The following is a 27,469-nucleotide window of genomic DNA, read 5'->3' as shown; positions in this document are numbered from 1 at the left end:
TACTTTAATAAAATGCTCTAAGAAAAAGTTAAATTCTGCCAAAAAGGGAGTGATGAAAATAAAAAAAAAATAAAGGAAATGTCTATAAGCAGTCGAAGTAGAGAAAATCTACAAATTCAAGAGATTTCAGGACTGAAAGATACAACTTCAAATAGGCATGCATGGTGCTACATGTGTATAGCACTTAAGCAAAAGGTTGAAGCAGGGGGATAATGAGTTTGAGACCATTCTAAGCTACACGAAGGGAGACCCTGTGTATATACATAACAAATAAGCAACATCACCTTCCGTATACACGCAGTGAAGAAACATCCAGAATGTTTCTGAAGGCTTATCTTCACAAAGAAAAAAGTGTAATAAAAAAAAGCAGCAATCTCATAGCCTAACCATTTAATATTTTAGTAAATTTTTTATGTGAGATTATTTTCTTGTAATGTTTATTTTGTTGCTTAAGCAAAGAAGTTGTATGCTGGTGAGATGGCTCAGTGGGTAAAGTACTAGCTCTTTCAGCCTGAGCCCAGTCTCTGGGACCTACATAAAGATGGAAGGAAAGCTGGGCAGTGGTGGTGCAGATCTTTAATCTCAGCACTCAGGAGGTTCTCTGAGTTTGAGGCCAACCTGGTCTACAGAGTAAGTTCCAGGACAGCCAGGGCTGTTACACACAGAGAGGAACCCTGTCTCAAAAAACCAAACCCTGCTGCCTCCTCTGCCCCCTCAAAAAAAAAAAAAAAAAAAAAAAAAAAAAAAAAAAAAAAAGGAAGGACAGAACTGACTCTACAGGCTGCTTTCTGACCTCCACATGAGCTCCATGTCACAAGTACCCACACGGACATACATAATGATGATGATAACAAAGGTTGTATTTATATTTTTGTTGTGATGGAAGCAGGCAAAAGCACCTTGGCCTGAGTGCTGCCATTCTGACATCAGACTCCATCTAACCTACAGGGTGAAACAAAGTTTAGGTTCCCAAGCCCTAGGGAAGCTGGGAACCTCCCAGTAGCTGACCCACCTCCTTTCTAAACCACAGACATAGCTGCTATGCATCTTTCGTCCTCTAGAAACATCATGGCTGTTCCTAACAACAGAAGGAACAAATGAATCTGATGGATTGGACTAAAAGGCTTGCATTGTATGTTGATTAACAAGGTTGGAACACACAAGGAAAGTCCCAATCTTTGATTTCTGACTGGCAAAAATTGTAACTGTAACTTGGCAATGAATGTTGTGAATTTTGTGCTTATAATTCCACTTCTGCCCCTGCTCAGGTCTGTCAGGAGAAACAAAGCTCAAGTCCTGATCCATCAGTGACCCACGTGTGAAGTCTTTGAAACCCATAAGCATCTCGCTCCTCCCTCATGTTGTGTAACAGGCTAGGTATAAGAAAACAGGGTTGTAAAGATGAATGTTCTGTGCCCAATGTTGGGGTTAGTAAAAGAAGAAATAACATCTGAGATAAAAGTGACTGGTTTTCTAGTATCACTAAGAAAATCACTAAACAGGATTTGTCAGTAAATGATAAATACAAACATTTCTCTCTTTTAGAACAACAAACAATGTTAGCTACATACATCTGCTAAAATACTAATTTCCTCAAAAGAATTCAGGGCATTTATCATTCCAGTCTAAAGAATCACAACTGCACTGACGACGGCTAGGAAGTAAGGGAGCCTGCTGCCACGGCTGACGACCTGAGTAGGGTCTGTAAGACCCACACGGGAGAGAAGAGCTCTAACCCACAAAAGCTGTCCTTTTACCTTCTCATAAATTACATGGCTTGTGAGCACTACTCCCTCCCCCATATCAAATACACAGAAAAAAATTGTAAGAATCAGCTAAAAGTTTTACAAAATAAGGTTAACTTATTCTTATGATCACCTTTTTTCTTTTTGTTTTGTTTTTTTCGAGACAGGGTTTCTCTGTAGCTTTGGAGCCTGTCCTGGAACTAGCCCTTGTAGACCAAGCAGGCTGGCCTCGAACTCACAAAGATCCGCCTGCCAAAAGCTGGGATTAATGGCGTGCGCCACCACCGCCAGGGGAATCACCCTTTTTCTAATGACACATATCATAGAAGCTAACATATAAACCATTATAAAATGCTTAAGAGTCTAAAATTAAATAAAGTATTTGATAAAGAGTTTTAGAATGATGTTGGTGGTGCACATCTTTAATCCCAGCATGCAGAGGCAGAGGCAGGTGGATCTCTGTGAGTTTGAGGCCAGCCTGGTCTACAAGAGCTAGTTCCAAGACAGCCAGAACTATACAGAGAAACCCTCTCCTGAAAAACAAAAACAAACAAACAAAAAAACCCCAAAAAACAGAGTTTTAGATAAATTCTTCTATATTCAGAGCTTGACTCTGGCTTTTAACTCTAAATGCATCATCTGATTATTATTGCTGTCAATACAGATGGGAAATTAATGATTAATGCAGTTAAATTAAATGGGCCTCTGTGAACTAAATGACCTTGCATTTCATTTTGGATAGGCACTGATGTTGTAAGATGGCTGCTGACATTCTTTTTCTGGGATTTTAGAGAAATGTGTAGGCATGACACTAATCTCTCTTTAAAACTTCAGTGCTGTTGATGGACATGAGGAGGCTGGGAACAAACAGATCAAATGACGAGCCTGATACTTTAAGGTGTTGCTGTGTGATATTTGATTATGTTCTGACAAAGCTTGCCTGGAGATCAGAGGGCAGAGCTAGCTACTAGTTAACCACAGGAGCCAGCCAGTGGTGGCATGTGTCTTTAATTCCAGCACTTGGTAGGTAGAGACAGGAAGTGATAAAGTGGGATGTACACAGAGACCGCTTGTTTGTTCCTGGCTGCCCAGACCTGAAATAATCACAGAAATTATATTAATTGCAATACAGTCTGGCCTATTAGCTTAAGCATATTTCTGGCTAGCTCTTGTATCTTAAATTAATCCATTTCCATTATTTTGCTGTTTACCAAGAGGCTCATAGTTTACCGATACTGGTGTGTGTGTAGGTCTTTCTCCTCTGGAGGCTCTCTGACGCCACTTTCTTTTGTCTTCTGTCTGTTTGGAATTCCTGCCTTACTCAATTCTACCCTGCTGTAAGCCAAAGCAGCTTTATTCTTTAACCAATGGTATTCACATCATACAGAGGGGAATCCTACATCACCTCCGCTTTTCTGTCTAAATAAAAAAAGGTTTTAACTTCAACATAGCAAGATTACATACAATAAAAGTTATCAAGCAAGAATTATAGTTACAATATTTATATCTAATTTATCTTTTATCATAACTAAACTATAACTATCTGTTCTTCAACTCCACCAAAACACCAGAAGAATATATTACCTAAGTTAACAGGAAGTGCATTGTAAGCAACTTTCAAAACTCTCGCTGCCTGGACAATGACCCACAGTTCTTCTGTATCATTACAGCACCATCTTCAACTACAGCCCATAGTGTCTGGCAGACTTGTCCACAAAGCAGGAAACTTGAAGATCTCTTATGCCTTGTACTGGCAAAGTCCATCATTTGCTTTCTTCTGTGTTCTGGAAAATGTCTGGCAGTTATCTCATGAAGCAGGAACCCTGAATGACTGTCTCACCTTCTTTAGGCAAGTTCAGCAGTCATTTTTCTGTGGGTCCTGCATGTACAGTTCATATAGCATATCATCAAGCAGTTCAGACAAGAGCAGTTTCTTGCCCAAATGGCTAACCAATTCAATAAGGAGCCTCTTTGTAATAATAAGAGCGGCGGGGCTGTGTTCCCAGTACCCCGGCCGTTTGCCCGGCTAGCTTATGCCCGAAATAACAACACACAAACTGTATTCATTTAATCACTGCTTGGCCCATTTCTATCTAGCCTCCTCTAGGCTAATTCTCACATATTAATTTAGCCCATTTCTAATCATCTCTGTAGCGCCCCTAGGTGCGCTTACCGGGAAGATTCTAGCCTATGTCCATCCTGGGTCGGAGCTTCATGGCGTGTGTCTGCCCAGGAGCGGGGCATGGCGTCTCTTTGAGGCGTCTGCTCACAAGAGGAGAGCTGTTGAGTCTGACCTCACTTCCTGTTCCTCCCAGCGTTCTGTTCTGTTTACTCCTCCCACCTATCTTCTAACCAATAAAATGGGCCAAGGCAATTCCTTTATTAGCCAATGACCTTCCTCCATCATTTCCCCTTTTTCTGTTTAAACAAAAAAAAGGCTTTAACTTTAACATAGCAAAATTACATATAACAAAACAGTTATTAAGTAAAAGTTACAATAATCTTTATCATAACTGAGGAAAACTATAACTATAACTAACTATTCTTAACTCCATCAAAGACTCCAGAAAGATACAATACTACCTAAGCAAACAAGAAATAAGCAACTTTCAAACTCTAGAAATGACAGAGACATCTCGCTGCCTGGACAGTCACCCAAAGATCCTCTGTACCGTTGGGGCATCCATCTTCAGCCTCCAGGCCCATGGTATCCAGCAGACATTTCCATAAAGCAGGAAAATTCAAAGTCAGTTCAGTCACTATCTGTTGTGTCCTGCAGAATGTCTCACAGACTCTTTCATGAATCAGGAACCCCGAAAGATCATCTCACCTATAGGCAAGTTCAGTAGTCCTCTCTCTGCGGGTTCTCTGTGTCCAGTTTATGCAATAGTCCAGGCAAGAGCAGTTTCTTGCCCAAATGGCTATCAAACTCCATAAGGTGCCTCTTCGATGCCCATCTTCCTCTTGAAGTAGATTGGAGCTGCCAGGAGCAGAGTGTCTCATTGTCATGAAGAGTCCTCAGCTATTAAAACATTAAATGTCCTATTCTGTAATCTTTGAAAGACATGAAGAATGTCTATCTAAAATATATCTCTATATACCTAGAAAATCTAACTAACATGACTACAAGGTTTACTATTATCAATGATTATCCATTAACAATCTATATTTCATAATTATACAGTACATATTTAAATGAACTACACAATCACAATACCTTAATCAAAATCAGAAACACTTATATATATAACAAAATTGACCTTAAATCTCTATCAATAAAGCAAAATCTATACTAACGCAAATTATTCATACCTATATCATATCCCCCTTTAAATGTAAAAGAACGTTTATAAACCATATTTGGGAACATGGGCGCAGTTTTTTCTCTCCAAACTGCTTCCTGCTGAATGGGGGCGTCGTTAATTAGGTCTTTCATGGTATAACCTGTGTGCTAGTTTCATCTCAGTTGGCAGTTGAGCGAAGCAATTTTTTGAAGGCGTGCACAGGAACCATTCAGGAGGACGTGGTCTATCATACCATATCGGGATAAATGCAATCCACAGACTCTCACCCTCTGTGAAAACAAAATAAGAAACTCCTTTCCAAAGTATCATATCCTTAGATCCAAATTCAAAATATCTATGTTGGATTAGTTCAGCAGCATTTATAAATAAATATCTTTTAGCAGTTGTTGTTCCTTCCTCAGCATTTAAATAATCCAAAGAGAGCATAATAGCATACAGTATCAAAATTCTCTGTGTATTTTCCATCTTTGTGCAACTTTGTTTTAACCTCTATTTCGTTTATTTTTACATTTAACTTTTTGCTTTTTGAGACAGGTTCTCTGTATCTTTGACCTGAAGTAACTCTGTAGACCAGGCTGTCTTTGAACTCTCAGAGATCCGCCTGTCTCTGCCTCCCAGGCATTCGGATTAAAGGTGTACACTACTATACCTTGAACTCACAGAGAACTGTTTGTCTCTGCCTTCTAGGCACTGGGATTAAAGGCGTGTGCTACCACACACAACAACTCTCTTCCTTTTTTTTTTGTTTTTTACTTTAAGAACTTCAACTTTTAGTCTGCATATATTTTTAAAACACTGTAAACCATTTAAAAATTTTCTTTGTCTTTGAATCTCTCTTTACTGTATCTCTCTCTGTTTTTCTGACCACATGAGTCTTTAATTTACCAAGCAATCTCAGTAGGACTAAAGGTGTGGCTTTGCCAGCTAGATGTAGTCCATTCCTTAGTTTTCCAGCCTCATGGCTGAGGTACTGGCTGTAGCCACGTTTACTGCAACAACTCTATGGCATTTCAAGGTCCCTGCCAGCAAGCGAGCTTCAGCAGCCTGTGCTTGCAAACCGCACGAACCGCCTGTGTAAAAGAGTCAGTGTTTGCCCTGGCAGGACAGCCCAGAAAGCTGGCATTTTTAAATGGCGCAGCTTTTTTTCCTGCTACGGCTGAAAACCGAAAAGCATGCGCTCAGCTTTTCGTCAACACCGTTTAAGTGTTTTGTGGCAGGACCTCTTAATGAGCTGCAGGGTTTTGCAGCTAAAGCTGAGTCAGGAAGCCTCTCTTAGATGAGGTGATTGCTTGCCTCTGGCAAGCAGAGCAGACCTGAGAACACAGCGAGTCTAGTTGCCATCAAACAAATCGTAGCACTTTACTCCAAATGCTCTATTCAAAAGCTCTGTCTCCCACAGGAGCCAGACAGAGATCGCAATGGTGGCACAGCCCCAGGAAGTCGCGCTTTAAAATGACACAGCGTTTTTTCTGCTACTGTTGCCGAATCAGGAAATCTCTCTACAGCACGCCACCAACAAACAGCAAAAATCTGTGTTAAACTCTCTCTCCCTTATTTTTAAGCCTTCTCAGGTTTTTAAAGTGGGTTTAGCCCATCACGTGGGGTGCCATTTTTAGTAATAAGAGCGGCGGTGTGTGTTCCCAGTACCCCGGCCGCCTGCCTGGCTAGCTTATGCCCGAAGTAACAACACACAAACTGTATTCATTTAATCACTGCTTGGCCCATTTCTATCTAGCCTCCTCTAGGCTAATTCTCACATATTAATTTAGCCCATTTCTAATCATCTCTGTAGCGCCCCTAGGTGCGCCTACCGGGAAGATTCTAGCCTATGTCCATCCTGGGTCGGAGCTTCATGGCGTGTGTCTGCCCAGGAGTGGGGCATGGCGTCTCTCTGAGGCGTCTGCTCCCAAGAGGAGAGCTGTTGAGTCTGACCTCACTTCCTGTTCCTCCCAGCGTTCTGTTCTGTTTACTCCTCCCACCTATCTTCTAACCAATAAAATGGGCCAAGGCAGTTCCTTTATTAGCCAATGGCCTTCCTCCATCACCTCTTCAATGTCCATCATCCTCCTGAAATAGATTGGTATTGCCAGGAACAGATGTGTCTCATTGTTGAGAAAAGTCCTAATCTCTTAAACATTTTAAATGCCATATTCTGAAGGTCTTTGAAAGGTTTGAAGAATAACTATCCCTCTAAAATATATCTCTGTACATCTAGAAAAGCTAACTAACACGACTACAAGCTTGATTATTATAGATGACTATTAACCTGTATTTCTTAATTACACATTACATTTTTAAAAATATTTATTTATTATGTATATAACATTCTGTCTCCATGTATGCCCACATGCCAGAAGAGGGTGCCAGATCTCATTTGCAGATGGTTGTAAACCACCATGTGATTGCTGGAAATTGAACTCAGGACCTCTGGAAGAGCAGCCAGTGCTCTTAACCTCTGAGCCATCTCTCCAGCCCCCACTTACATTTTTAAATGAGCTGCACAAACATAATACCTTCAAGAGTAGAAATATACATATAACAAAATGGACCTTAAATTTGTTTCAATAGACCAAGATCCATACCAATGCAAAGTATTCAACTCTATGGCATATCCCCATTTAAATGAAAACAAACATTTATAAACAATATTTGGGAATTTGGGCATAGTGCTCTTCAAACTGTTTCCTGATTTATCGTGGGCGAAGTAATTTTGAGGGGTTCATGGAGACCTTTCAGGGGGTCTTGGTCCATCAAATCACATTAGTCTGGAAGCAATCCACAGGTTCTCATCTCCTGTAAAACTAAAGCAGAACCTCTTTTCCAGAGCAACATATCCTTAGGCTCAAATTTTGAAGTCAAGATACCTTTGAAGTATAAATGTTGGTTTAACTCTGCAGCCCATACAATGAAATGTCTCTCTCTCCTTAGCTCATTCACAGTCTAAAAATTCAAAGAAAACAGTAATATACATAATCCAGATTCTCTGAATATCTTCCATCTTTATGTGACTTAGTTTTCTTTACTCCTTTAATCTATGACTGTCTGTACTGTCTCTTTAAAGACTTTATTTTTTCTATATTATTTTCTCCTTTCTCTCAAGCCTATATACATTTTTCAAAGACACTGAGACCCATTCAGAGGTTTATTTCTGTCTGACTCTGTCTTTATTGCATTTCTGTAATTATTTTCTAACCAGGAATGCTTTAAAAATGGTAAGCAGGGTATTGCGGCAGCCCTGGGTGCTGGCTCTGCCTCTCTCAGACTTTCAATATGGTGTAGGTATCTTACTGCCAGTTCTGGGACCACTGGGTAGGATCTGTGCCCACCACTTCAACTCTGCATAGCACCCGTGTAGCATATAAGCCCTTTTTATCTGAGTAAAAGCTAAATCTGACACGCATCACAGAGTGCAGCCTGGAAATACCTCTGTGTATGGCAGTGGGAATCTGCCATGCTCTCCTGCCTGAGCATGCCTAGCAACCCAATCCTACCACCTGCCCAGGTGGGGATCGAGGAGCCACGGGCATGATCTCAGCCACCTTTTTCCTGACCCCAAGAGGGCACACATGTATCCAGATCGCAGATGGGTGGGTGCTATTCTGTAGACAGTGACTGTTCTTTCGTTTCCTGGCTTCTCAGACAAGAAATAATCACACAGAAACTATATTAATTGTAATACTGTTTGGCCTATTAGTTTAAGAGTATTTCTAGCTAGCTCTTACATCTTAAATAAACCCATTTCCATTATTCTGTATTTTACTATGAAGCTTGTGGTTTACTGGTATTGATATGCGGATGCTTTCTTCTCAGGAGGCTACATGGTGTTTCTCTGACTCCACTTTCTTTCCTCCTCTATCTGCTTGGAATTCTGCCTTACTCAATTCTGCCCTGTTGTAGGCCAAAGCAGCTTCATTCATTAACCAATGCTATTCACAGCATTCAGAGGGGAATCCCACATCAGTGGGGTACAGACAGGATTCCAGCTTTTTAGGCTGAAGAGAGAGGAAAGAGGCAACTAGTGGTTGCTCCTGGTTCTCTGATCTAATACACCCCCCATATCTGACTCCTGGGTTTTATTAAGACTAATTAGGATTATGATTCATCTTGTATCCAACTTTTGGGGCATAAATTCACAAGGAAGCTGCTTGTTCATGGCTTTGCAGCCACCAGCACACACTGGGGCTACACGTGGCAGCTCTCATACAAGTCACTGCCTCACCAGCTAGGTTTTCCTCCCCCTTTCCAAGGCCTCTGAACAAGTATGGGATTTTTTGTTGCAGCCTCTCTGTAGAAAACTGCACAGGTGCTTGGGCTCCAAATGCTGCTGGAATTAGCCTCTCACAACCAGCCAACTCTGCCTTTAGGCAGCTCCCATCTGCATGTGCTTCTTCCCACATTCTTTGAATGTTTTTCAGACAAGAGGATACCTCTAGTAGGTTGTGGGCTTTCCCTGGACCCCCTTCTTGGGATGCTGCCACACTAGGCCGCTGCTTTGACATGTGCTCAGGCTTCTGCTGTTCCACACAGCCGCACACTCTGACATGTGCTTGGGCTTCTGCTGTTCCACACAGCCGCACACTCTGACATGTGCTCGGGCTTCTGCTGTTCTACGCAATAGCAGTTAGCTGCACACTTCACCATCACTACCACTGTCAGCAGATTTGGTCAGACAATTGGGAATTTTAAAAGGGGGGAATTAGTCAAAAAAACGGAAAGATGTTTTTCCCCACTTAAAAAATGGGAAACACTGTTACAATGGAAATTAGGGCTCTGTATGATTACACAATGGGTGCTTTAAAAGTGGAACAATTAAATGAAGGGATAATTAACTTAGATGGGATTTATGTAATGTCAATTATAAACACTGATGTGGGAGTGTCATATATCAATCTGTTGATTTCATTGGTTAAGCAATAAAGAAACTGCTTGGCCCTCATAGGTTAAAACATAGGTGGGAGGAGTAAACAGAACAGAATGCTGGGAGAAAGAAGCTGAATCAGAGAGTGGCCATGATTCTCCCACTCCAGGCAGACGCAGGTTAAGATCATTCCTGGTAAGCCAGCTCGTGGGCTACACAGATTATAAGAAATGGGCTAGTCCAGGTGCGAGAGTTAGCCGAGAAAAGGCTAGATATAATGGGCCAAGCGGTGTTTAAAAGAATACAGTTTTCCATGTAATTATTTTGGGGCATAAGCTAGAGCTAGCCATGTGGGCGGCCGGGTGCCGGGGACGCAGCCCCGCCGCTCCTATTTCAACAAAACATTATTAGTTTGGTTATTCTTCTTTTATCCCTAAAAAAGTTGGGTGATATGAGTGCCAAAATACGGGCCCTAGAAAAAGTTACTAAAGAAAATCATGCCATTTTGACTGATAAGTTACAAGCCTACAAGATATTCAGAGAAAGACAGAGGAATTTAAAGAAGAACCAACCTCTGTATTACATTATAAAACTAGAGAGGAACAGCCCAAGGTTTTCAAACAACCAATCTTAATTTATCCAATCACCTTATAGGAATAACCACCAAGTGACAGGTATCCCCAAGGCTGTGTAAGAGCTGACTGGATTCCTATGGAAATGCTAGCTTTGAGGAGATTTAAGGAAGTGATAGTCTCACATGGTATGCATCCACCTTTTGTGAGACAGATGTTAAATTCATGGTCAACTTGTAACAGAATTGTCCCACAAGACTGGAAAGACTTGGTTATAGCAGTATTGGAGCCTAGTCTTCTATTACAGTGGAGGATGTGGTAGAAAGATGAGGCTAGAGGAATTGAAATTTCCCAAGATCAACATCTTGGAGAGGGCGATTACACTGATGTACAAATACAGTCTCTGTATTATGACCATACCTTGGCTCTATGCTGTATAGCTACTTTGAATGCTTGGGACAGAACTGACAAAGTTGGAAAAAGAACTGAATCATTTACTAAGTTATATAGGGCCCCAAAGAAACCTTCCCTTTTTTTTTTATAACAAAGATTGATTTCAGTTGAAATAGAATGATACCAAATTCAGAAACTAGATAAATAATTATTGCATCTCTGGCTTTTGAAAATGCTAATTCAAAGGCAAAAGGATAATCAGGCTTTTAAAAGCAAGATGAACACCCATAGAGAAATGGTCCCACGATACAGTCAATATTGAATCTGATAACTATGATGATGTGATAACCAGGAGAGGTAATTCCCAATTCTTGAAGAAAAATCAAAATGTCAGGTGTTTTAATTGTGGCAAACAAAGCCACCTAAAAAGGATTGTAGGCAGGGCATACTAGAAACAATGTTTTTTCTAAGGTTAATCCAAACAGAGGCATATCCCTTCTGGAGTATTCAGAAGGTGTGGCAAAGGCAGACATTGGACCAATGACTGCAAATCAACAAGGGACAGACAAGGAAACCCCTTGCCATTGTGAAATGCCTTGGGGAGCTCCTCGTAGGCCCCCACATGAAGCAATTAAAGGACCTAATGCCTATTATAAAAAAAAACCATACTGTTCTGGATGATAGAACAGTTTTTGAAGATAAACAAAAATGCAAATATTGGCAAAGTTCTACAAATGATCAATGATCAAAGTTAAAAAAACAAATATATAACATTTTAACTGAAGGCCTTGTAGATACAGGTGCAGATGTAACAATAATTGCACCAGAATGTTGGCATCTAAAATGGCCTCTTCGGAGGTAAATATTCAGCTTTTAGGGATTGGAACTTTATCTGAGGTAAACAAAATATGAGATGGGTCAAATATATAGGGTCAGACGGACAGAGAGGAAAATTTAAGCCATATGTGGCTAACATATCAATGAATTTATGGGAATGTGATTCGTTACAGCAATGGAATACTCAGAAAAACATCCCCAACTTAGAAACAAACCATAAATTAATGTATGCTTCTGGAAATTTTTTTTTACTATATAAATAACAGTCACTGACCATTCAGGTTGTACAAGAACAGGGCACAAGACAGCATGAAAGGTTTTTCCATCACTTGGCAACAAGTCAAGGACATTATAAGGAAATGTCCTATTTGTTCTTTATACAACCAAGCTCCACTACCTGCAGGAAGAAATCCAAAGGGTACTCAAATGAAATTTAGCAGATGAAATTGTTTCATTTTACAGAATTTGGAAAGTTAAAATATGCACACCATACCACAGATACGTATTTAGGATTTCAATGGGCAACTGCTTTAAGTTCTGAAAAGGCTGATTCTGTAATCACACATTTGTTAGAATTTATGGCCATCATGGGTATAACTGTAAAAATTAAGACTGACAATGCTCCAACATGTTTCTCATAAAATGAAAGTTCTTTTTGCATATTACAATATAAACCTTAATACAGGTATACCACAGAATCCTACATGGCAAACAGTTATAGAAAAGTTCAAATAGAACTCTAAAAGATATGCTTAATAAAAAGGAGTAATAAAGACACCCCCCCAAATAGATTACATAATGCTTTAACTTTCAATTTTTGAAATGCTAACGAGAGAGGAATTGATGGAGGAAGGTCATTCGCTAATAAAGGAACTGACTTGGCCCATTTTATTGGTTAGAAGATAGGTGGGAGGAGTAAACAGAACAGAACGCTGGGAGGAAGAGGAAGTGAGCTCAGACTCAACAGCTCTCCTCTCGGGAGCAGACGCCTCAGAGAGACGCCATGCTCCTGGCTCCTGGGCAGACGCACGCTATGAAGCTCCGACCCAGGATGGACATAGGCTAGAATCTTCCCGGTAAGCGCACCTAGGGGTGCAACACAGATGATTAGAAATGGGCTAAATTAACATGTGAGAATTAGCCTAGAAGAGGCTAGATAGAAATGGGCCAAGCAGTGTTTAAAAGAATACAGTTTCCGTGTAATTATTTTGGGTAAAGCTAGCCGTGGTGGCGGCCGGGTGCCTGGGACACAGACCCGCCACCCCTTTTACTACAGATTGGCGCCCGACGTGATGGACTAAACCCACTTTAAAAACCTGAGAAGGCTTAAAAATAAGGGAGAGAGAGTTTAACACAGATTTTTGCTGTTTGTTGGTGGCGTGCTGTAGAGAGATTTCCTGATTCAGCAACAGTAGCAGAAAAAACGCTGTGTCATTTTAAAGCGCGACTTCCTGGGGCTGTGCCACCATTGCGATCTCTGTCTGGCTCCTGTGGGAGACAGAGCTTTTGAATAGAGCATTTGGAGTAAAGTGCTACGATTTGTTTGATGGCAACTAGACTCGCTGTGTTCTCAGGTCTGCTCTGCTTGCCAGAGGCAAGCAATCACCTCATCTAAGAGAGGCTTCCTGACTCAGCTTTAGCTGCAAAACCCTGCAGCTCATTAAGAGGTCCTGCCACAAAACACTTAAACGGTGTTGACGAAAAGCTGAGCGCATGCTTTTCGGTTTTCAGCCGTAGCAGGAAAAAAGCTGCGCCGTTTAAAAATGCCAGCTTTCTGGGCTGTCCTGCCAGGGCAAACTCTGACTCTTTTACACAGGCGGTTCGTGCGGTTTGCAAGCACAGGCTGCTGAAGCTTGCTTGCTGGGAGGGACCTTGAAATGCCATAGAGTTGTGGCAGTAAACATGGCTACAGCCAGTACCTCAGCCATGAGGCTGGAAAGCTAAGGAATGGGCTGGATCCAGCCGGCAAAGCCACGCCTTTAATCCTACTGATATTGCTTGGTAAATTAAAGACTCATGTGGTCAGAAAAAGAGAGATATACAGTAAAGAGAGATTCAAAGACAAAGAAAATTTTTAAATGGTTTACAGTGTGTTAAAAATATATGCAGACTAAAAGTTGAAGTTCTTAAAGTAAAAAACAAAAAAAAGGCCGGGCGGTGGTGGCGCACGACTTTAATCCCAGCACTCGGGAGGCAGAGGCAGGCAGATCTCTGAGTTCAAGACCAGCCTGGTCTACAAGAGCTAGTTCCAGGACAGGCTCCAAAAGAACAGAGAAACCCTGTCTCGAAAAAACAAACAAACAAAAAAAACCAAAAAAAAGAAGAGAGTTGTTGTGTGTGGTAGCACACGCCTTTAATCCCAGTGCCTAGAAGGCAGAGACAAACAGTTCTCTGTGAGTTCAAGGTGTCTTAGCGTACACCTTTGATCCCAATGCCTGGGAGGCAGAGACAGGCGGATCTCTGAGAGTTCAAGGACAGCCTGGTCCACAGAGTTATTCTAGGTCAAAGATACAGAGAACCTGTCTCAAAAAGCAAAAAGTTAAAAGTAAAAATAAATGAAATAGAGGTTAAAACAAAGCTGTAGAAAGATGGAAAATAGACAGAGAATTTTGATACTGTATGCTATTATGCTCTCTTTGAATTGTTTGAATGCTGAGGAAGGAGCAACAGCTGCTAAAAGATATTTATTTATAAATGCTGCTGAACTAATCCAACATAGATATTTTGATGCCTTGACTTTGAAATTTGGATCTAAGGACATGATACTTTGGAAAAGAGATTCTTCTTTTGTTTTCACAGAGGTTCAGACCTTGTGGATTGCATTTATCCCGATGTGGTATGATAGACCACGTCCTCCTGAATGGTTCCTGTGCACGCCTTCAAAAAATTGCTTCGCTCAACTGCCAACTGAGATGAAACTAGCACACAGGTTATACCCTAAAAGACCTAATTAACGACGCCCCCATTCAGCAGGAAGCAGTTTGGAGAGAAAAAACTGCGCCCATGTTCCCAAATATGGTTTATAAACGTTCTTTTACATTTAAAGGGGGATATGATATAGGTATGAATAATTCGCATTAGTATAGATTTTGCTTTATTGATAGAGATTTAAGGTGAATTTTGTTACATGTATATGTATTTCTGATATTGATTAAGGTATTGTGATTGTGTAGTTCATTTAAAATGTAATGTATAATAGGAAATATAGGTTACTAATGGATAATCATCGATAATAGCAAAGCTTGTAGTCATGCTAGTTAGATTTTCTAGACATATAGAGATATATTTCAGATAGGCATTCTTCATATCTCTCAAAGGCTGCAGAATATGGCATTTAAAATATTTTAATAACTTAGGACTTTTCATGATAATGAGACACTCTGCTCCTGGCAGCACCAATCTACTTCAAGAGGAAGATGGGCATCGAAGAGGCACCTTATGGAGTTTGATAGCCATTTGGGCAAGAAACTGTTCTTGCCTGGACTATTGCATAAACTGGAAACAGAGAACCCGCAGAGAGAGGACTACTGAACTTGCCTAAAGGTGAGATGATCTTTCGGGGTTCCTGATTCATGAGAGAGTCTGCGAGACATTCTTCCGGACAAGCAGATAGTGACTGCCTTTGGAATTTCCTGCTTGATGAAAATGTCTGCTGGATACTATGGGTCTGAAGGCTGAAGATGGATGTCCCAACGGTACAAAAGAACTTTGGGTGACTGTCCAGGCAGCGAGATGTCTTTGTCATGTCTAGAGTTTGAAGTTTCTTAGTTCTTGTTTACTTAGGTAATATTATATCTTTCTGGAGTCTTTGATGGAGTTAAGAATAGTTAGTTATAGTTACAGTACTTGATAACTGTTTCGTTATATGTAATTTTGCTATGTTAAAGTTAAAGCCTTTTTTTTTGTTGTTTAAACAGAAAAAGGGGAAATGATGGAGGAAGGTCATTGGCTAATAAAGGAACTGACTTGGCCCATTTTATTGGTTAGAAGATAGGTGGGAGGAGTAAACAGAACAGAACGCTGGGAGGAAGAGGAAGTGAGCTCAGACTCCACAGCTCTCCTCTCGGGAGCAGACGCCTCAGAGAGACGCCATGCTCCTGGCTCCTGGGCAGACGCACACTATGAAGCTCTGACCCAGGATGGACACAGGCTAGAATCTTCCCGGTAAGCGCACCTAGGGGTGCAACACAGATGATTAGAAATGGGCTAAATTAATATGTGAGAATTAGCCTAGAAGAGGCTAGATAGAAATGGGCCAAGCAGTGTTTAAAAGAATACAGTTTCCGTGTAATTATTTTGGGTAAAGCTAGCCGTGGGGGCGGCCGGGTGCCTGAGACGCAGCCCCGCCACCCCTTTTACTACAAGGAATGGCAGCTATTAAGAAACAATGGATAGTAGAGAAAACTACCACACTAAGTCAGCCTGTGTATTTAAAGATGTGTTGACCTCACAATGGAAACCAGGATATGTGTTACATTGGGGAAGAGATTTTGCCTTGTTTCCACAGGAGAAAAAAAAATCTATGGAAACCATCAAAATTGACAAAGATAGATTTGAACAAGAGACACCTCTTGATTAGAAGAGGTGATAGTTCATCAAACAGCATGGTCATTTAATCTAAACTAACTTATCAGTCTAACAAATGCCTCTCAGTTGATCAGATTTAACTTGCTAAAAGGGAAACTCACCAAAGTTAGGATTGGAGAAGAATTTTGTTTTTGTCTTTTCAGGAAAATAAAGGCATCTAGCTAAGGAAACCGAACAGCACTGGACAAATGAGACATCTGAAGAAAAAGGACAATCATCTAGAAAAAAATGTCTCAAGAAAAAGAGTAAACTGACTTATTGCTACATCACACGTCCAACAGGATAAATTTCATAAATCTTCCCAAATGTTTGTTTCTGATCTTTTTTATAGACATAAGATAGTCCAGTATTTTTTGTATACAGTCCATATTAGCAAAGTTCTTTTCTGGGAACTAATTCTGTTCTCCAGGGTTAGGGTGCTGCAGATCTTCCATAGAGGTGTGGCCAAAGACCAAGAGATATTCTGGCTTCTCTGAATAAGCCTTTAGTCAACAAGCACCTAGCCCATGCACAAATCTGTTATTTATGCAGAAAAAGTTGTAAGACAGACATTACATCTGTTCCAACCCATGTTCCTATATGTTTATTAGACAAAAGGGCACCAGAGACTAAGAAAGCCACACTGAACAGGTCCTGTTTAATGTTTGCAGTAAAATATTTTTAAGTTACTTTTATTTATTGGAATGGGCACATGTATATGTCGGGGTCAGAGGACAACTTCCAGGACTTGGTTCTTGCATCCTACCATGTGGGTCACAGGGACTGAAGTCAGGTCCTCAGGTTCTAACAATGACCTAGAAGGCACACCTTGGAGTGTCAGTGACTGAGGAAGGAAGGTCCACCTGGAATGTGGTGGCACTGCTCCAGGGGCTGGAGAGCAGATTACACGTAGGGAAAAGGCCAGAGCACTAGCACATTTTTACTGTGGTCCTGGCCTTCCTCCTCCATCATGGCTCTACCCGCACAGTGTGAGCAAAATGAACCATTCATTCCTGAAGTTGTTTTTGTCAGGGGCTCTGTCTGAGCAGCAAGAAAAAATTAAACACCACAGGTATAAAAATTAAGTTTCACAGGTATAAAAAGCTGAGTGTTTTTGGCAGGGAAGATACCTTAATGTTGTTTGTTTTGAACAAAAAGGGGGAAAACTCTCTCTGCTTTGCTCTGTGTCTAGTGTGATGCCCAGAATGGTGGGGCTGGCACATAAAAGGCACTTAGTACATCATTCATTCCTAATGATGGCTTATGATACCGAGTAACTGAATAATTTGAATTCAGACTTGTTAATTCAAATACAGCAATGTAATGACATCCGAGAACCAGCTGCAGGAGGCTTACAGGTGTCACATCTAGACACAGATCTACTAATAACTTTATTTTCCAATGCTATCATGCTCCTGGAAAAAAAGGATGCCAACTTTTTGTTTTATTTTATTCTTACTCTCACTATGCTGCCCAGGTTGGTCTTGAATTTCTGGGTTCATGAAACCCTTCTACTCATTCTCTGGGGTAACCAGATGACAGATGTATGCTGCCCGCAGCCAGCTTGGGGTACATCTTTAAACCCCATGCCCCTTCCTAAGATTTTTAAGGCTCACAACTGGCAACTGGCCAAGACTATCTTATAGATGTGGTAGTATCTAAAAAAGTTCTAGATGTTGGTTCTCTTGAGGAGCAAAAGACCAAAAGTGAAGAACCAAGTGGTGTTTGAGACTCTTGTTCCCACCTCAGTGAAGAACATCACTGTCTGCAACAGTAGCTCCCACTGTGACAAACACTGGCAAAACTGGGTGCTATCTGTGACCAGAATGCTGCAGGAGGACCTTATGCTCCTCAGCCAATAGTCCCTGAAGTACGGGCCCACTGTGCTGTGGAGCAGGAGCGTCTTCCACTGCTTCAGTCAATAGCTGCTGAAATACCAGCCCACTGGGGCGTGGTCTATTTATCTTTAAAAAAGAGCAGCAAGCCTCAGCCCGCACTCTTGGTTCCGGTGCTTGATTCTGGCTTCTGCTCCAGCGACTAGGCTCCTTTCCTTACGGTTGATGTTTTGTGAGTTTTACCCCCCAAAATAAATACCCCTTTAAATCCTAACTGGTGTGGGATTGTTTCGCACATTACCAGGACAAGCACTGTTTGCTGAGTATCTCACTATGTATTACATTTTCTCTCAGTTTGCTCTTCCTACAGAGTTCTTTTTTTTATTTTTATACTTTTATTTTATAGGTATGAATATTTTGATTACATATATGTAAGTTATCACATAAACAAGGCACCCAGAGAACAGAAGAGAGCAGAGAATCCCCAGCAACTACAGTTATAGGTAGTTATGAGCAGACATGTGAGTTTTTGGCAACCAAACCTCGGTCTTCTGCAAGAACAACAGATGCTCTTAACCACTGAGTCATCTCTCCTAACTTCCGCCACGTGAGAGTCCTAGGGATCAAAGTCAGAATATAAGACCTGGCAGAAAGCACTTCTACCTGCTCAATCACCCTGCACATCCTCCTGGAAGAGCTTAAAAACAACATGCTGGGCATGGTGGAAAATGGCCTTAATCCCAGATCTCAGAAGGCAGAAGAGGCATCTCTGGTTATGTCTCAGGACAGTCAGAGCTACATAAAGACCTAGTCTCAAAATAGGACAGAACAGAACAAAATAAAACAACAAAACCAACCCCCCCAAACTCTACCTCAAGAAAAACAAAAACAAACTACAGCTACATTATCCCAACTCATCCCTAATAGAGCTTCCAGCAACAGCTTAACAGGAACAGAAAGAAGGCCCTGCTCTGCAGCCATTCAGACAGTTAAGATCTGAGAAGAGCCGTCTCGGGGAACATGAGAGTTAAAGAGAACTGCTGAGAACTCACCAGTCTGCCCAAGGTTTACAATGTCATTATGACATTTCAACTGCTAGACTTGGTAGAGGCTTTGAATCTACTCAAAACCTTCCCCAAACTGAGTAAGACAACCATTCTAAAAGCTCACAGAAAACATTTTCACCAATACTAACTAACTTTGGGGTCCTAAACTAGTATGATTTGTGTCCTAAGATCTGGGCACACAGACAAATGCCAGGGCCCTCATAACAATGGCTATGGAAGGCTACAGGATGGAGCATGGTCTTCAGAGGAAATCAAACTTGCCAACATCCTAAGCTTGGACTTGCCGCCTTTAGAACTGGGAGAAAATATATGTCCCATTCTTAAGCATTTAGCTTATGTTACTCTGTTATGGCATCCCTCATGAAAGACTATAAGAAATGACGAAGCACCTGAGATCATCAAAATGCAGGTGGCTGGTTACGAACTGCCCACAGCAAATGCCCTCTATGCTGTCTGCATCTACAGAAAGGAACTGAAAAACCAAAGCAAAGAAGAGAACCCAGAACAGCCAATACAGATTAACCAGGGAGCCATGTGGGCCACTGTGACACAGAAGTTATAACTGGGTAAAATTTTGCCTGAGCCATGAACACAAGTCACACAGAGCTAATGAGAACTAGAAATGAGAATTTTGGTCTAATCTGAATTGAGGTCCAAGCCAGAGTAAAACAGTCACTGCAACCAAGGACTTGGCATCAGGGACATAAATATCTTGGTAAGTCCTACACAGATCACATGATAAAACATAACTATTAGCATACTGAATCAAATAATATATATATATTATTGTTTCTTCTTTACTTTTAAAAAGGTAGCTAGAATATATGATTACATTTATAGCTTATATTAAATCTCTTTCTTTTTTCTTTACTACTATTATTGTTGTCTCTGACCTTATTATGTAGCCCTGGTTGGCCTGGAACTTGTGGCGATCCTTCTAACTCTGCGTCCCAGGTGCTGGGATTACAACTGTACCCACACCCAGCTCACATTAAATTTCTTAACTGCTGAGCTGTCTCTCCAGCCCCTCACATTAAATTTCTAAGTAAATACTTTTCTAGACCATGAACCCAATGTATTTGGTGGCTTTCTATGCCAAATGTACAATTGACTCTTGAGTGGTGAGCCCATGAAATGAAGGCAAGGAGCACAAGAATGAACTGAGGGTATCATGTCTGAAATGACTAGTTTGCTGAACTTGCCTCTGCGAGAATATGAAGAAAGGAAAAAGAGGATAGAGAACAGGGAAAAGAAGGAGACAATGGAACAAACTTCATTTCTCTGTTTTCCTCTTTTTAGGAACAAGGGCATCACAAAGACATGTCTCTAGTGAAAGTACTAAAGGTAATTCCTTCCTTTGTAAGCATCTGTGTACATTTATTTAATTTCCGTAATTACCTTCACCTGAGACCACTACACTTGACTTTGGTGCTTATCCACAACTCCTGCTCCTCCAAGGCTCGTGTCCTCACTCCTCTAGAGTGAGATAATCAGGGACTTAGAGGCCTCCACGATCACTGGGAGACACAGCTGTGTTTCTCAAACCTAGGTCTGAAACTGCCACCTGGAATAATCCCACCAAGGATTCCATTCTGCTGCCACAGTTTTAGTCACCATGGCAACCAGAACGTGGCAATGCACTTGAGCTTTTGATCATTTTCTGAAAGTATTCAAAGCTTTTAAAAAACCATTATCCTCACTTCATGACTACCGTAACTACATGCTTGCACTACTATAAGCAAATCACCACTCATTTCACCCATTTCTTCCTCGCTGGACGGTTTTCATACACAGTGAGCAGCAAGAAGAGCTAAGTACTACGTATATATTCCAGACAGGAGATTTACAAAGAAAACATTCTGTTCAGATTATTACAGCTGGAGAAACAAAAGGTCCTGATAAGTCAAATAAACATCGCATACAAGATGGAAAGGCATGTGCCCCAGTGAAATGGTACACAGAAACACGTGAAGCCTTCCATGCATTGACAGGCACTTTTAGACTCAGTTTCTAAAGTGTAAAAATCCCCATAACAGACAGCACCAGGGAGTTTCTGAGGTTCTACATTTTGTATCTTCATTCTGAGCTCAGGTCACATGAGTATGTTTGCTTTTTTTTTTTTTTTTTTTTTTTAATACTTGGGCTAGAAAGATGCTCAGAATTTGAGAGCATGAAGGGCTTTTATAGAGGACTGGAACTCAACTCCTACCACCCACACTGGATGGCTCACACTAGCCTGTAACTCCAGTTTCAGGGGAATCCAATGCCTCTGGTCTTCTATGACATTTGCACTTGTGTGCACAACCCTCCTCTCCCATACATAATTTAAAAAAAATAAAATATACTAAAACCTTTTAAATTTGAATATAAAGACTCACTACAGCTGGGAGGAAGGCCCAGGGGCACAGCAAGTGACTACTATGTATAGAGGCCTGGGTTGCATCTCCAGCATGTGCTCCTCACACCCTCCTTCACAAGAAACACGTGAAAGAGAAAACACAAAGAAACCTAGCAGAAAGAGGAGCAGCAAGAGTGGAAGGAATGTCTGGCAGAATGGTCAGTGTAAGAGTTGACACCTTTGTACCTGGATGCCACTGGCCCCTCCCTGAGTGGAGTGCTGGCTGACTACCCATGTATTTCATATGCTCTACAGGCACTGGGATCTTGTTTTCCAATTAAACCAACACAAGTATAGAAGGAAAGAGACAATCAAAAAACTTCCTCAAGACAGCAAGACGTCTCATGGACCTGGCAATCTGAGTTTGATTCCCAGAACACACAAAGGTGGTAGAAGAGAATCAATGAAAAACAACTTTCTCATTGTTAGCCCCCCAAAAATCTTATATATTGCAAATAAATGATCAAAACCAAACCAAAAGCATCAAAACTTGAAATAAGAAAACTTTTTAGTTTAGAAATTCAAAGAAGACAAAGTAAATAATGCTGAGAAGGTAACATTTCTCCACCCTGCCACCCTGGGAACCGCAAGGAAGACTTTGAACTGACAGAGAGTGTCCTTTCTAAGGGTTTTCCAACTAAGGTTCAATATTAAACAACAAATGGTTACATTTTACTAAATACAGAAAGCACACACATACATGGGATTTTATTTCACACAAAAATAATTTTCTTTTTCTTTTTGGTAGTAGAGTCTTAACTACTCTAGGTATTGGGTGCAGGAGACTGCCGCCTCAGCCTTCTGAGCAGCCAGATTATAGGCACTGTCCCAGTTTGCTTCCCATCGCTGTGAGGAAACACCACTCCCTAAGAAAGAGTTTACCTTTCCCAGTCACAGTCCCTTAAGATGGGGGCCAGGGCAGGAACCGAAGCCAAGGCCAGGGAGGCACAGCCCTTGGTGGACTGGATTCTTCCACATTATTCATTAATTAATAAATTGCTCATCAGATTTGCCTACAGGAAATCTGATAAAGCATATTTTCAGTTGAAATTCCCTCTTAGATGACCCTAGCTTGTATCAGGTTGATAAAAAGCTAGTACAGGCATATACCACGATGCCTGTCTCAGAAAATTCATTGAACACAAAATTTTCATTTTAAAATAAAATAAACCAAAATATCATGTGGGGCCTGAAGACATGGCTCAGCTGGAAGAAAGCACTTGCTGCTCTTGCAGAGAACTCAGGTTTAGTTCCTAGCACCCAACCTCCTGTAACTCCAGTTCCAGAGGACCTGATGTCCTCTCTGCTGGCACTGCACACACACAAATTATAAACAAAACATTCATAGATTAAAAAAGAAAATAAAAAAACCAAAAAACTAAACATGCTCTCTCTCTCAGATTTTAAAATAACTATTTTTCTAATCTTAAAAAAAACCCTGCTTTTGCAATTTTCTTTATTTTTGTAATTTAATCACACATAATGGACTTTTCATTACTATCTCTACTAAAATCTTTGTGAACCTGTGTATGTATGTGAGCCCACCCTCCCAACTGTGTGTGTGCATAATTGCCCAGATCAGCTTTGGCCACTGTTACTGAGAGGTTATCCACATTATTTTTTGAGACAGGGTCTCTCACTCACCTCAAGTTTCACCAAACTGGTCAGACTGGATGGCCGGTATCCCCAGGGATCCTCCTGTCTCTAGCTCCCCAGGCAAGGATAACAAGTATACATCACCACACTCAGTGACCCACCTCCTGAACCGTAAGCTTCCAAGACAAGTGTTTTATCAGCTGAGCCCAACTACTTAGCCTTCTACTGAAATACTTTTAAAATTCCATGCTAAAAGTTCCTAGGGGCTGGAAGAATGGCTCAGCAGTGGCTGCTCTACTAAAGGACCCAGTTTCTACTGCCAGCTTATATGGGAGCTTACGACCATCTGTCACTTCAGTTTCAGGGGATCTGATGCTTTTTCCTGGTGACAACAGACATGCAAGTGATGCACAGATAAACATGCAGGCAAAGTACATACTTGTAATAAATAAATAAAATAATCTGAATAATAAAAAGACAGTTCTAGATACAGATATGAAATAATAACTGCTAAATAATAATTCCTTCCTTCCTTTCATAACTGGGAAAATATACCTCAACAAAAGAATGCTAACCTAGCATGCACCAACCCTGGGTTTGATTCCCAACAATGGGGAGAATGCCAGCAGTAGAAAAGGGAAGTGGGCAGAGAATCAAAATACCAATATCTCTGTGAAGCAGAGGTTTAGGGGTACCTAGTAGGTGGCACAAGACCCAAGTGTTCACAGAAAATTTGGACTTTATTTTTTACTTATTTATTTATTTTTGCACACATTAAAACATTTATTCTGTTCTAGGACACCATCACCAGTGTGAAGGGAATGAATGCATGGTGCAGAGGCACGCCGCTCACACAAAGTTCTGAGCTATGGCCAACGCTCTGGAATACTTGCCTTCCCTCTTGCGAAAGCCTGTTGGGATATGTCCCCACAGGGTTCCCATTGACCTCAATGAGGACCACGTTGTTGAGTTAAACCCTAGGGTCATTCGGGAGCCAGGCATGTGAAGTTCCACAATGAGTGCTTTCTTCTTCTGTCCCCTGATGGCCAGCAGAAACTTGTTGCCTACCTTGCTCACCCCACTCTTGTTATAGTAGACTTGGATGCATCGAGGAGGCCGATGGTATGGGGCATTCCCCAGGGCACTATTGTCCACTACACGCACCCGAGTCATTTTCTGGATAGCACAGAGGCTCCTGGAGGTGCTGAAGCAGCGCTGGCGGAATGTTCTGCTGACATGGGCAAAAGAGCCCCAGAGCCCAGGAAGGTCAGCCATGGGATCTCAAGATACAAAACCGTGTTGGCTCCCAGGGAATCTCAAGCCACGAACCCCGCTGGCCAGGCCCCGCCCCGTCCCCTGGCGAAAATTTGGACTTTAATTAAGGCTTAAATTGAAGAGATTCATTCACACAAAACACTAAAATGAATCTTTGATAGATTTTTTTTATCCACGGTTCAAGGTAAAATTTCAAAATTCACCATTATTAGTATTGTTAAAATTTAAGACATTACTTCATGAAGATACTACCCTGCATTCAGGAAGACTGAGTCTCAAAACCACACAATTGTGCTAGAGAGATAAGAGAGCACTGGCTGTTCTTCCCGATAATCAGGGATCAATTTCCAGCACCTGTGTAGAGGCTTAGGACTGTCCATAACTCCAGCTCCAGAAGATCCAGCACTTTCTTGTGACCTCTACAGACACTAAGCATGCATCCAGGCATGCATCCAGAATACGTACATACACGCAGGCAAAACATTCATACACATAAAAAAAATAGAGTGCTTGAATCTAAATACCTTCATGGATAAAAACAGATGTCAATCAAATATGAGATGAAAAATGAACATAAGCCATCTATAAAAACAACAGAAAACATCTAACAAAAGAATTCTTCTCAACTTGAGTAAAACAAATACTTTTTGTCCTTCCTATTTGGACAGATTAGAGGGAACCACCTCCCCTTGGAGCAAAAGTTAAGCACTGCCAAAGAACTGTTAAACACTTGTTTGGTTCCCAGCACCTACATGTTGGCTTACAACTGTCTTTAACTCCAGTTTTGATGCCTTCTTTTCCTCTCCATGGGCACCAGGCTTATACATGATACACCTACTTACATACAGGCAAAACACTCATACATATAAATAAATCTAAACACTTTTAAAATAAAAAATATACCCATTAAGTCATTTAAATTTTAATAAGCCTTCATTTCTTACACCTACTTTAATATTTCATTTTTCCTTTAAATAAGCTAAGATGTTGGGCAATTCAGTGATTTGACTCTTGATAGATGTTAGAACATTTTCTGGTGTCCCAGCTTGCTTAAGGGAAGCAACCAAGCTGTCTGGTGAACTATCTTCATACCAGCACTCTTTCTATATACTGGGACTACTGGTGGATAAACAGAGCTACAATTCTCCAACCTGACTGACTGATGCTCTAAATCCCTCCTTTTTAAAACTGGGAACAATAGGCCCTGGGCTTGCCAGAAGAGCCCTCAGGCCTTAGAACTCAAAGTTGAGGACTGTCAGCACTGGAAGAATCTCCTTGCCTACTCATAATTCTTATCAATATAAAGCAAAAGACTATTGCCAGCTGACTGGCTAAAAATTTTTTTCAGATTTATTTTTATTTGTGTATAACTGCCAAAAGGGCACTGAATCTTCTGGAGTTGGAGTTGCAGGCAGTTGTAAACTATCCAACATGGGTACTAGGAACTGAACTTAGAGCCTCTGGAAAAGTTTCAAGTGCCTTAACCATATCTTCAACCCAATACATTTTTTTTGCATCTAATAATAAACATTGCCAAAAAAAAAAAAGAACTAAAGTCACTTCTTTCTGTTTGTTCTGTTTTTGTTTGCTTTGTTTTTGAGGTAGGGTCTCATTTGTAGCTCAGACTTAACTGTGATTCTCCTACCTCAAGTCTCCCTAGTGCTGGGATTACAGGCATGGGCTTCCTCACCAAGCTGCAATTATTTCTAATACAGTGGTGTGTGTGTGTGTGTGTGTGTGTGTGTGTGTGTGTGTGTATTCAATATATGTAAAATAGGTCTGAATGCCAGATATACAGGATATATACATAATTTTCAGAAACTTACCATATATCAGTGAGAGGGAAAGCAGAACTAGAGAAAAGTTTAACACATCAAGAGTCTACTAACCTTAACCCATTGAATAGTTGCTTGGATTTATCCAAAAGATAACAGAAATCTGTGACTGTCTTCCTCTCTCCCTGGGGGATGTCATCTTCAGCACCTCCAGAGGACATGGTTTCTTTAAGAGCAAATTCAGTCCTGTAAGGAAACATGTTCATTTATGCAGCTGGTGAACAGAGGGTGGGAGGAGGCCCTAGTAACATCAGTTGAAGGCATTCCCCACCCCCTCAAGACAAGCAGAGAACTCCTTTAATTACTCCAATAATCAAAACATGCAAGACGTGCTAAAAAATAAACATTCTCACACTGGTAGTGTTAAGAAATGGCAGAAACATATGCAAAGCCATTTTTAATGTTCTTTCATCCAATAACTATAATTTGAATTCCTATTCTATTACAGGCATTTGGACTGTTTAATAATCTAAAATACTGATCCTTTTACCTACTTGCCCAATTTGAGTCTATAAATTTATCCTAGATGATAAATCCTTTGGGTGGGGTGGGGGGAAGGTGGGAAGAGTGGGAGGAGAGGAAAAGAGGGAACTGGGATTGGTATGTAAAATAAAAAAGATAATTTAAAAAAAGAAAATAAAGAAGATAATCCTTCACATCTCCATATTTTAACAATTAAAACCTAAAAACAATCTAATGAGCCCTATAATTGACCCAGGGAAGTATTTCACAGACTTCAAATCCCTGCACTTACTTTATGCCATGATTTTCACTCCACTTAAGGTGGAGGTGGGGACTGAGGTGATATCCCAGCAGGTAAAGTGCTTGCCACAAAAGCACAAGGACTTGAGGATGATGCCAGCACCCATACCAAGAGCTGAGCATGGTGGTGCAAACTTGTAACCCCAGAGGTAAGGAGTAAAAGACAGACAGGCAAACCTCTAGAGATGGCTGGCCAGCCAGACCAACTGAGTTAGCTAGCTCTAAGTTCCACTGAGAGACCCTATTTCAAAAAATAAGGAGGACAGCACCTAACACACATGTGTACCAATACACAAATGAACACAAACATACGTATAGCGTGTGTACACACACACTCTATAAAACGGTGAGGCAATAAATATAAAAAGGATAAAAACTCTCTCATGCACAGAGGTCTATACTGAAACTATACTTTTTGATAAATC

At 40.9% G+C, this 27,469-nt stretch overlaps 1 protein-coding gene and 1 pseudogene across 4 annotated transcripts in view; both read right to left on the bottom strand.

Moving 5' to 3' along the window:
- The window catches only part of Scai (suppressor of cancer cell invasion), a 151,688-nt gene that overhangs the window by 48,248 nt on the left and 75,971 nt on the right, over positions 1-27,469 (bottom strand). For all 4 annotated transcript variants that reach the window (XM_041674329.1, XM_041674330.1, XM_041674331.1 and 1 more), the window contains exon 3: positions 26,337-26,468. In XM_041674329.1, coding sequence (XP_041530263.1) covers positions 26,337-26,468 — 132 coding nt within the window. The remainder of the gene's footprint in view (positions 1-26,336; positions 26,469-27,469) is intronic.
- On the bottom strand, positions 24,022-24,447 carry LOC121462625 (annotated as a pseudogene).

Source organism: Microtus oregoni, unplaced genomic scaffold (genome assembly GCF_018167655.1).
Source record: "Microtus oregoni isolate MIOR12 unplaced genomic scaffold, Mior012 000025F_ref0000491, whole genome shotgun sequence".
NCBI classification, from domain to species: domain Eukaryota; kingdom Metazoa; phylum Chordata; class Mammalia; order Rodentia; family Cricetidae; genus Microtus; species Microtus oregoni.
This window is presented reverse-complemented; position numbering and strand designations above follow the sequence as displayed.